Genomic DNA, 12,548 nt, shown 5'->3' on the forward strand with positions numbered 1-12,548 from the left:
TAATTATAATATAACTTAAATTAACTAGTTAAATTGAAGTCACCTTGATATTATCGTTAATGTAAATGTAAAAACATATAAATACATTGTGTGCGATCAATTGACAAATTTAGGTTGGTTTATCAAAACATTTACTAGTGAACAGTACATTTCTGGGCCGTTTTTTTTCCAGTGTTATTTTTATACCCCTAGTCACGCGTCTTTACATATGCACTGTTGTCTATCCTCAGTCCATATTTGCTACTTGTACATCCTTACAAGAATACATTAGAACCCACCATAAGTTCCATACACACTGCAAACCTAATGGATGTCACAGTGGAGCTCCTGAGCATGTGCCTTTCTCTCTAGAGTCACAGACGGCTCATACAACAAATCCTCCTCTCCGAGAGCCGATGCATGCTCCAAATTCACAAAGTTTGGAATTGTAAATTGAGACACGAAACTGCAATCGGCGTCGGTTTTGATCGGGTCTTCTAGCACCAGGTTTAGCTCACGGTTTTCCCTGTCGTCCTCCGCCTCGCGTATAATGTCGTGGATGCTGTTGGAACTGCAGTCCGTGTGGTTTTTGGAAGGAGCCTGACTGTGGTGCTGCTCCTGTTTGGGTTGGGTTCGCTGGTGCTCCTGGTTGATGTAAAAATGAAAGTAGGAGCGGGAGTCGGTGAGTAAGGGTCGGGAGAAGGCTTTTTCCGAGTCCTCTTCAGCATTTATATTGTCCATAGCGCTGTTTGCCGGGCGTTGGCAGTTATCCGGGTCTGGGTTACTGCGGGGAAAGACAAGGTTAAAATAAATCATTCTAGATACTAGTATTTACAGGGTTTAAAAAAACTGCTAAACGAATCCCATGCATTTAATAACAATAGGTCTAAGGGTTAGCAGGTGTTACAGTACTAACCCATGAAGACATGTGACATCTTTTAAATCATTTCTTTCTTGTAGTCTATTTGAACAAAAAAATAAAAAATCTGCTATATTTTATTTTTTTAAGCTGCTGTAATCACCTCCACCCATGGATCTATGACATTAAGTGGATAGGATCTTGTTAGCTGCTGGCCAGTCCATTGGTACTGCAGTGCGTTTTCTAACCAATGCACCCACACGTCAGCACATCACCCCGGTGCTTTTTGCTCTCTATGGGCTTCTCGTTTCTTTTAGAATTGATTTTAAAATTCTACTTTTGTTTTTAAAGCTCTAAATGGCCTGGCACCACCTTATTTGGCCGAGCTCATGGTCTGCTCATAACCCAAGCAGGACTCGAAGATAAAAAAAAAAAAAAACTTCTACTGGACGTCCCTATAGCCAGACTTAAACATTGGGGGGATCGAGCTTTCTCTTTCGCTGGAATAACATGCCCCCCCGACATGCCCCCCCGACATGCGCACCATCACAGATTTTAACCTTTTTAAATCAAGGCTAAAAATGCTTTTATTCAGATTGGCTTTTAACACTCCGTAATGTAATGACACTTTATTTTGTACAGTTTTTTTTTTTTTATTTAGTTTTATGTTTTGTATTGCCTTGATTTTATTGTGCCACTTTGAGTGTTGTAAAGGGCTCTATAAATAAAGGTTGATTGATTGATTGATTGATTGATAGTCCTGTTTCAATCTTGCTTTAGTCCTGTTTTGGACCTGCTCTAGTCCTGCTTTAGTCCCGTTTCAATCTTGCTTTAGTCCTGTTTTAGACCTGTTCTAGTCCTGCTTTGGTACGGCTTTAGTTCTTTTTTTGGTCCTGTTTTGGTCCTGCTTTTGACCTATTTTAGTCCTGCTTTAAACCTGCTTTAGTCCTGTTTTTCCTGCTTTAGTCCTGCTTTAGTTCTTTTTTTGTCCTGCTTTAAACCTCTTTTAGTCCTGCTTTAGACCTGTTTTAGTCCCGTTTTGTCCTGCTTTAGACCTGTTTTAGTCCCGTTTAGTCCTGCTTTAGACCTGTTTTAGTCATGTTTAGTCCTGTTTTAGTCCTGTTCTAGTCCTGTTTTAGACCTGTTCTAGTCCTGTTTTAGTCATGTTTCAGTCCTGCTGTAGACCTGCTTTAGTCCTGTTTTGGTTCTGCATTTGTCCTGTTTTAGTCCTGCTTTTGTCCTGCTTTAGTCTTGCTATATAGTTTATCCATGTTTTTTCTGGCAGATTTGGTTTGTTTAGTCTTGGTTTAACCCTGGTCTTGGTCCAGGTCTGCTGTGCACAAGTCCAGTCAGGTTTCTGGTGAACTCTGGGTTTGCCTTGCCTGGATTTTAGAGCGCTTTGTCCTGTTTTTAGTCATGTAATATTGTTATGATTTTACTTCTCTGAAAGTAAAGTCCTTTTATGATTTATGTTGTTGAATTGTGCTACTGCGAGTTGTCTGTGGATCTTATATATAGAGATAAATCCATTAAATTGTGGTGCGATTTTGCAGTCTGGCCCCCAGACCTTAGCCCTCCGAAAAATCTGGCCCTGTGGAAAATATAATCATACAACCCTGGACTAGTATTGGCTGATCTGTGCTTCAGCAGCAGCAGTCTTCAGGTAAAACCCAGCGCAGAGTAAACAGGCTGATACAGATGGAGACCGTGACTTACTCCTGGTGTGGAGCTCCAGTCTTGGTGAGCAGAGTCAGGACGAAGAACATGAAGATGACAAAGACTGCCAGGCCCACCCAGAATCCGATCACAATGGAGTCTGCACAGAGCACACACATAATCATTATTTATGATTGGCATGTTTAAAGCTTAATGTTTAAAAAATACATAACTGCTTTTCTTAACAAAAACTCTCTGGTGCTAAAAGAAGACTTCATTATTATTTTTTATCGTCTGACAACTTGGTTAGTGAGTAATATTTATATTTATGTCTGAGATCAACTTTTAGTTCACCCAAAAGACCAAATCCCTCCGTAAAATAAATGCGACGCAATCCACGCAATACCATCTAAATGATGTAAAAAGACACAAAGTGGTGGGCAAAAGTATTCATACCTACATTTGTCACGTCAATGACCACAAACGACTTTTTTGTGAAAATAGCCGCACATATTGTGAAGTGAAAAGAAAAGGCAGGATTTCCAGATTTAAAAAGATAAAAAGCATGCAAAATTAGGCAAAACTTTTTGGAAATGTATTTTGCTTCAATTTCAAATGCAAGTCTGTTTGAGTATGTCTACACCAGCTTTGCTCACCTAGAGACTGACATTTTTGGCCATTCTTCTTCGCAAAACAGCTCAAGCTCAGTCAGATTACAGATTCTTGATTAGATTTAGGTCTGGACTTTGACTGGGCCATTCTGTTTTAAACCATTTCATTAGCTCTGGCTTTACGTTTAGTGTCATTGCCCTGCTGAAGTCCCCCTCAGTCTCAAGTCTTTTGCTGACACCAACAGGTTTCCTTCCAACATTGCCCTTTATTTGGGTCCATCCATCTTCCCAGTCTCAACTGAACCAGACCTGAATGTACTTGGTGATTAATTGCTAGACTGGCGACACGCGTCGATGTGCACATCAATGAGCCCGGCTCATCGACTTGAACTGAACGCCAGCTTTCAGCCCCGGGGGTGAGTTCAAATGTGCTATTATTGTTGAAAAATATTTGATTTATCCCTCATTTGTTAGTGTGTAACCTCTTGTAACCCTTTATCTTAAAACAGAACACTTTCTATGAAGGGAAATATCTTTCACACAGAACAAAGTAATTTACATCAACCTGGACAGAATGGGACAGAGGGAAACATCTTTGTTTCCACCACCGGCTGTTAGAACATCATCATGGGCCATGATGACCGGATGAACATTTTTGACACTGTCGATCATGGGCTCCTCTTACAGAGACTAGAGGACTGGGTGGGCATCACTGGCACTGCCCTAAACTGGTTACGGTCCAACCTGGAAGACAGGCTGTACTTTGTTGAAATTGGTAACTTAGTCTCAGACCACATGCCCCTGACCTGTGGAGTGCCCCAAGGGTTAGTCCTGGGTCCCCTTCTGTTCAACCTCTACATGCTGCCGTTAGGTCAGCTGATACGCAGTGAAAATGTGTCCTATCACAATTATGCAGACGACACTCAGATCTATGTTTCACTGTCGGCAGGTGACTATGGACCAGTGGATTCACTCTGTCACTGCATCCAACAGATCAGTTTGTGGATGCAAATCAACTTTCTCCAGCTGAACTCAAACAAGACTGAAATAATCGTCTTTGCCCACAGAAACAAAGAGAAAGTGTTAGCGGTCACCTCCAGAGTCTCGCTCTGAAACCTACAACTCAAGTTAGACATCTGGGGGTAATAATGGACTCAGACTTGAATTTTAACAGCCACATCAAATCAATAACATCAGCAGCTTTTTACCATCTAAAAAACATTGCCAAAATCAAAAGTATAGAGTCTAAACCAGAGAGTGCAATAATAGCAATAAGGTACAATTGTTACGCATCCTCTTCCATGTAGGTGAATTGTATCCACATAAAAGTCATTGTTCAAAAGCAGTTAAAATATGATTATTTACACATTATTAGAAGTATTTAATCAATTAATATCAAATTCACATATGTTACATTACACCGACATGGGTCAACTCTTCTTGTGTAAAAGGGCTAGTGCTGTAGTTTAGTTTATGAGTTTATTTATCAGGGATTTTGTCCATAAAAAACATCTTTCCTACAGCAAAGTTGCTCATTTCCAGCTGCAGTCCCTGTAGGACAAAGGAGAACCTATAGTGGTTTGTTTTATATGGAATGGTTCTAAATCGTCTAACTGTTCAAATTCTGAAAACAAGAAATGATTCGGGTAATCAGAGATTTTTCTTGCGAGCCTTGTTCTCTCTTCCTCAAAAATAGTTTGATAAAATGATCTGCAGAAATGACCACCCATCTTTGCATAGCTACATTGAGGAGCTTATTAAGTTTTGTCCCTCACGGTTAATGAGGCAGCCATTCCATACCTCCCTCGGCTCTCCAACACTGCATTGTAAAAGATGATCAGTATTGTTTTCAGGGCTGTCCGGTCCCTGTATGACCAGAGCAGGAGCTGTGTTCATTGCCGGCAGTAAGTCAGACCTGTTCCCAGTGCATGTTGGACTCCTCAGGGCTGCCCTTTGTCACCGGTTCTGTTCATAATTTTTATGGACAGAATTTCTAGGCACAGTCAGGGGTCGGAGGGTGTCCGGTTTGGGGACCACAGGATCTCATCTCTGCTGTTTGCAACAACTTTAGCCTCCCCAAGTCAAATCAAGTCTTTGGGACAATTTCTTTGGGCCTCAAACGTACACGCACACAATATAAAAACAGACATTGCTTTAGCGCAAGATTTTTGCTAAATTGGTACAACTTTCACTTTGAGCTCATTTTAACCGTCTTGAGAAATGCTAAACAGAACACTGGAGATCAGGGGTGTCCAAACTCTGGCCCGGGTGCCACATTTGCTGGAACAAAACATCAACTGACAAATATTATATATCAATTTTGTGTGTTGTTTGTGGCATGAAGGCAACACGTGTGACTCAATACACAATAATGCGCCAAAAACGATGTTATTTTACATTATTGATATATGCAAGGGTCTATTAGCATCAACTCAAATATACACCACCTCAGACTTTACATAAAGTATTTTGGGTTATAAAAAAATGCTTTTGCACCAAAATTACCCCTATCCAAAAAAAAGGATTAATGTTTTATAATTTCTTCATACATTTTGGATATACTGCAAGCTGACAAACCATTTGACCGATTGAAAGTAGGTAAACATATCAAACGACTGATATTTTATAGGACTTTTGTGCCATTTGTGACCCGATGGGTACACGTGACTTTTATAATAAACTGCTATAATTTGATCAATAATAATGCACCAAAGTCAATGTTGTTATAAATTATTGTGTAAGGGTCTAATAACAGCAAACTAAATATAATAATCCACCTTAGACGTCTTTTTTTAAATTTTTATTTAGCATATTTTTGGTTTCAACATTTTTTACTTTGGATTTTTTGGACAGAAGATAAACAAACAGGTGAAGCATTTGTCTCATTGATCTTATACATCAATACTTCAAAGCAATGAAACCACTTCTGTATCTGGCTCATTGAGGCACCTCGACTTCTGGGTGAAAATTCACTCAACGAGATCTTCAGTCAGTTCAGTGAAACAGGTATTTGCAGCACGCCACCGCTAATGCCACTGGAAAACAAGGGCAGAAAACCAGCCAGCATCAAGGGGAATTATTCTACTACTACTGCTACTTTAAACAGTTCAAGCTAAAAAATAATTTGACTACAAATCATTCACACCAGATTCATTCGGAAGACTACAGTTTTCTAGAAATATGGACTTATTTAAGATCATGTTTCAAAACAAACATAAATGATAAATGTATTCTTCCCCTACTGGCTTACGAGGCGTGGACAGACACAAAGCCGAGACTAAGAAGCACATCTCGGACAAAACGGGTGAGCTGAGGGAACTGAGAGCCGAGGCAGGGAAGCTGTGTGCATAGACTGCGGCTATGAAGGACAAGCTTCTTGATTTGCAGTCAAGGTCTTGCAGAAACAAAATAAGGCTTGTGGGAATCACTGAGGGCAAGGAAAAGGACAACGTTGAAGGCTTTCTTGAGACCGTGGTCCTGGGCCTGTAATCCAAGGCTCCATTCGTGATCACCCGCTTCACTTTGGAGAGGGCACACGAAGAGGAGACAATGATAATGTAGTTCCTAAAACACTGCGATAAGGAACGAGTTTTACAAACTGTAAGGCTCAAAGGAGACGTCCAGTGCCACGAGAAGAAGGTATTTGTTACCCCTGACTTGGCAAACGGCATGTGTTAACAACAAGCAACGTTTCTCCACGTTTGTGAGGAATTCAAGTGGAGAAAACTGCGGCACGGCTTCGCTTTTCTGGCCACTCTGTTGTACAAAGGTAAAAAACAAATACTCAGAACACCAGTGGAGGCACAAATGCTCCAAAGCAGAATACAGAGAACTGAACAGCAGCATGAGTTAGAGCCACCAACATACTCAGATGGTTGTTACATGATAATATTTTGTGGCATCTGGTTTTATTAAAGCATATGAAGCATTATTGTTCATTATTGTTAATTATAAGGTTTGTCAGTATAATCCCTCATTCGTCCAGGAGTGTTCCATTGTAGAAAAATATTCAGTTGTAGAGTCGACTTCCATCCAAGACTCATTCTCAATCTGCGAATCGAGACTGGAAACTCAGATATTGATCCTACTCTGAGGAAGCCCTGCCCTCCGGGCGGGCCCTCCTGATAAAGGGAGTATTTGGTTTCAAAATACCCTCTTTGTTGAAGGCCCTTGTAATGGGCCATCTACATCCTATTGTAAACCGACTTTGGCTCCCTCCTCACTGAGTACCTGATTACCATCAGAATTCCCTAGGCGTCTACTGCTCCAGGGTTTCAAGACACTATTATATACGACCGGAAGGTTGAATCTTAAACCTTATATGGGTTTGTATTGCAAAGTTTGGTTGTCATGGGGATGATTGCGACATTTGATTGAGGATTATATTTACATAGACACAGTCTTGTGATTTACTGTATGTTTTCTCATTGCTCACACGCCGCTGTAAACAGTGTGTAATATTGAAAATGAAAAGGGCTGATGTTATGGATTTTGATCCTTCTACAGTCGAGTGTGAGTCGCTGACTACACTTGAAAGCAGCAACACCATTTATGAATTATGAATTATTATTATTATTAATAATAATAATAAGAAGAACATTTTAGTGTGATTTTTAAAGGTGAAGAAAAAGAGAGTCAGTACTTTTAAATGCAAACTTTGTTTGACTTAAAGACGGTATGGACGATTTTTCGGCGATTTGAGAACGCAGGCGGAAGTGCACATGCCACTCCCCCGTGCGGACTGATACAACACACACGTGCGTTTGTTTATTAGCGTGACGGAGCGCATCACATCGCTCGTCTCCCGTAGATTTCTGTCCACTTCTGCGTCAGCTCGAACTGTCTTTCTCCGTCTTCATTTTGCCCCGTACACTGAGGGAACTATATTATGATAGATCCATGCGCTTAGGCACGCGGAAACGTAGGCACGAACCGCACGCGGCTGCAGGTGAGCAAGATATGCCACAATGTTAGTTGTATTTAATTTAATGTCTTGTTTTTTATGCATAAAAAAAAAAATATATAGCTCGTGAGGCATGGATAAATTCACCCTTTAACAGACATTAAAGCTGCAAAAGATATTTCAAGATGCACAGTGTTACTTTTCTGGTGGAGGGTCTACCACCTGTTTGTTTTCACGAAGATATTATTGCTTTGCAGAACTGTTGCACTGTGTGACGTTATAGAGCTTATATTGGTGGCATAAAACACACCTCATCTGTAACCTGGCCTGGTGGTGGTGGCTCCTGCTTCTTCGTGGAGGTACACAAGTTTAACCCTATACTGTGAAACATTCCTGCGCAATAACATCTCCTTGGAGACACAAGGTGGCCAACCGTTCCACAAGAACACTCTGATAATTCAAATAAAGTTTAGCCTTAACATGTTGTAAACCCGTGTCAGTACCAACACTCCCCATCATGCCCTTACTGTACATGTGCTCGTGTCTTACATCTGTGCGCCTTCAGCCCCTCAAAAGACACCGGCTCCTCGTCGTCGTAGTACTCGTACTGCCACACGTAGTCACTGCGACGCGCGCTGCTCTGGCTCCTGTTGGTCAAATCCGTCATTTCCAACAGCAGTTTGTCCAAAGACGATTTTTTTTTCAGCAAAGAACTCTGTGATAACGCGCACCCATCACTCAAAATGAGCTGTAATACGTGCCATGAAGAGCCGGGTCCTTTCTATCGCCAAAAATAAGCAAAATATACACAAGCAAATCCTTAGGTGTTACACGCAATATGCCGAATTCTCAAAGTAAAAGTCCAAGATTATGAAACAGCGTCACATTCCAAGGCTTTCCGTGACACATAAACTTATCCGCGGAGGTTTGCAGAGATCATGTTGCGTGCGCTCCTGCCGTGAGCGCACTGAGGATCCTACAGTGCAGAGGAGGAGATGCGCGATCCTCCAGCCCACGGTCTGCAGCCAATCAGGTTCTGTTGCGTGTCAGAGCGGTCCTGGGGTTTTCAAGGCAGATATTGGGCTGTCTGATCAAAGTAAATCATGTGAAATTCATACAGAATGGTGCCGTGTGGGTAATATCCATCCAGAATGAGAAAAGGCTATGCAAATACTCGCTATCAATATAAGTGATAGTGCCAGGGATATTCTACCAATGTTTATACTCGTTTCTTTTTTGGAAACATTATATAAAAATCATATTGGCATCGGAAAATAAATACAAATCTAAATTATGATTAAAAAATGTGACGCGACTCATTCCTGCTCCCAGCCTCAGGACATGAAAGGAGGAACAGAGTTTGTGTCCTTCAATCTGCCGTTACTTTCCAAACAACAGCACAGGCTTTAGTCCTTGTCAGCTCAGTTCCAATCATCCACTTCATTATTGCAGCCTACAGTATTTTAACATGGGAAAAGGCACTTGGGAAACTGGACTGAGTCAAATTTGTGGACACATCTTCAGAATCAATTTTGAATTAAAAGAAAAACAAAATAATTGGACACTGTATTTATTTTTAACACTATCCTGCTAAACTATACAAAATTATATTTTTAGTAATGCAAACTTTTGGGCATGTGCGCCAGGTTTGACTAAAATTAAACAAATATGTTCAGACTTTGGATGGAAAAAAGTTAATGACATCTCGGAATGATGGGCCAAGTCATTCAGTGTACATATTTAATTTAAAAAAAATTAATACAAGCGATAGCTTGATGTGATAATTGATATGTTCTGCGCCGTGCTTACTGAATGTAGCTCTTCTGCTAAATTTAAGTGCCACATTTAAAACACAGTCTGTATTTTGACCCCGGACATTAGTGGGAGCCTTTTCCAGGGGGGATTGCAGGGCGCTATGTTGCAACCTTCCCCTGGCGTAACAAGGCTGGACTTGGGGTTGGCACTAAATCATATACGGAATCGAAAGTGATTGAATCCAATATGGCGGCGACCGAAACGGAAGTTACTGACTCAAACATGGCGGCGACCGAGGCTGGTCCCCGATACAGCTCAGGCAATAATTTTCTCTCTTGGGTCCAAATCCGAAGTGTACCCAAACCCTAACCCAGTGTCTGAAGCGTATCGAGAGCCGCCATATAATGATTGTCTTTTAAGATAGTGATTTGGGCCGCCACGTGGGCTGCCATATTGGATTCTGTAACTTCAGAATCTCTGAGCACAGTCCTTGTACACTACTCTGCTTATAAACTTGACTTGAGATCCATAAAACAAGGGCACGCAGCAGCAGAGCCACAGGAGGACTCCCCAGACTACTGTGATGACCTGCATCAAGTTCAATTCATACTTTATAAGAAACGAGAGGTTTGTTCATGCACCTTGGGCTGTGAAAACAAAATTACGTAATTTTGTTAACACCGCCTTTGTTCTGCAGTTCTTGCAGCTGGTTCTTGACACATCAGCTGAGCAGAACTTTGTTTGTCTGTCATCTTATGAAGTATGAATTGGCCTTTAGTCACCCAGATAGTTGACCCCCAGTGTGGAGAGTTTAGTTTAGTTTATTAGTTTAGTTTATTAAGATCCCCATTAGCTCCTGCAAACCAGTTGCTATTCTTCCTGGGGTCTCCTCAAATTCATTACATACATTTCTTTTTATACCCCACCCACCCACCCACCCACCCACACACACACACACACACACACACACACACACACACACACACACCTCTAAACAAACGCACACATACCTCTCACACACACACACACACACACACACTCACACCTCTAAACGAACGCACACATACCTCACACACACACACACACACCTCTAAACAAACGCACACATACCTCTCACACACACACACACACTCACACCTCTAAATGAACGCACACATACCTCACACACACACACACACACACACACACACACACACACACTCACACCTCTAAACAAACGCACACATACCTCACACACACATACACACACGCGAAAGCCCAAGGTATTATATATATCTACCTACATACATACAGCATATACATATATACATATAAATAAATACACTCACAGATACATATACATACATACACATACAGAGTGAAAAAGAAAACAGCAGTAAATAGCTCATTCACTAAAACAAAACAAGAAAAATAACAATTACATAATATTATTATTAGTTATACTACCATTATCATTCCCATAATTAGTAATCAGATCTTAACTCCATCCCTGAAGCGCATTATTGTGTAAAAAGGAAAAGCTTTAACTTCTTTTGAAATAACTTTTTGTTATTTTCAAGCAACAAAAAAACAGGCAATGCGTTCCATGCAACCATGTTACCATGACGATAAACAACAGTGCACTGGATTCTATTGGTTCTGAAAACTGGCAGCACACAGCTTATATTTCTACTTTGTCGAGTTTCATAATTGTGAGTAGCTGAGAAAAAAGTCAGTTTATCATAAATTACTGCTGGAATTTTGGTTATAATGACATGTCTAATAAATGTTAATAAATAGTACTTCAGTCTGCTTTTGACCGTCAACCAGGCTAATTCGTTGTGTATTGTTATTACATTTGTTCTGTATGGGCAACCCTTTGTTCTGTGCCACTTGCAACCTGTATAAATTATTTTCACATGTGTTTGACCAAATAACAGATGCATAATCTAACTGAATTAATTGTTTGATTAACCATTTTGGAATACATTTCCTACAGTGTTTGATCATGCCCATACTCCGCCCCATATTCCTCAATACATTGTTTATACGACTGTTCCTTGTTAATTTAGAATCTAAAGTTACACCCAATAATTTAGTTTCTTCCACTTGTTCAACTACAGTCGCTCCAGCGGTTAAGTGTAGTGTAGATATTGTTTTTAACATGTGTTGTGACCCAATTAACATACATTTAGTTTTTTCAACATTGATTACTAATTTATTATGTTGGATCCACTGAACTACTGCATTCAACTCCTCCTGTAAGATGTTACTAAGCTGATCTGCTGTCGGTGCAGAGGCATATAATGTAGTGTCATCTGCATATATGGCCATGGTTGCATGTTTTAATATAGCTGAAAAGTCATTGGTGAAAATAGAAAATAAAAGCGGGCCAAGGCAACTGCCCTGGGGAACTCCACAACCCATCCCCTCAACGTCAGAATAGCTACCATTAAAGTAGACTCTATTATCTCGATTATTTAAACAACTTTCCGTCCACTTTCAGGCACTCAAATCTAGGAATCTATTAGATTTTTTCAATCAATTTCCTGCAGCCAGTGATCTGTGATCTGAGTAAGAGCACTTGTTGTTTATATGCATGTTGATAGATGGTATTTAACCCATTTTCCGAGAAATAATTTAGAATTTGATCATGTGCTACTTTTTCCATAATTTTGCTTAATTTAATGATGTGAGAAACCGGTAAAGCAATTAAATCCGCCACCAGCTTTAGTAATTTTGTTTCCAAATGATCGATACCAGCTGGTTTATCCTTGCTTTTCTGTAATAAGTTTTGTGACTGTAT

General features: G+C 40.4%; 1 protein-coding gene across 1 annotated transcript; it reads right to left on the reverse strand.

Annotated features, from left to right (window-relative positions):
- Positions 1–272: 272 nt before the first annotated feature.
- On the reverse strand, positions 273–8,901 carry LOC140364562 (melanocortin-2 receptor accessory protein 2-like). Its single transcript, XM_072450774.1, has 3 exons — positions 8,558–8,901; positions 2,555–2,654; positions 273–763 (listed from the first exon to the last, which is right to left on the reverse strand). The coding sequence occupies exons 1-3, from the start codon at positions 8,673–8,675 to the stop codon at positions 304–306; spliced, it is 678 nt and encodes a 225-aa protein (XP_072306875.1). The 5' UTR covers positions 8,676–8,901; the 3' UTR covers positions 273–303.
- Between the last annotated feature and the right edge of the window lie 3,647 nt (positions 8,902–12,548).

The sequence above is a fragment of the Eucyclogobius newberryi genome, unplaced genomic scaffold, assembly GCF_026437365.1.
Source record: "Eucyclogobius newberryi isolate DKJ021-1_F unplaced genomic scaffold, fEucNew1.0.hap1 SCAF_1, whole genome shotgun sequence".
Taxonomy (NCBI): Eukaryota; Metazoa; Chordata; class Actinopteri; order Gobiiformes; family Gobiidae; genus Eucyclogobius; species Eucyclogobius newberryi.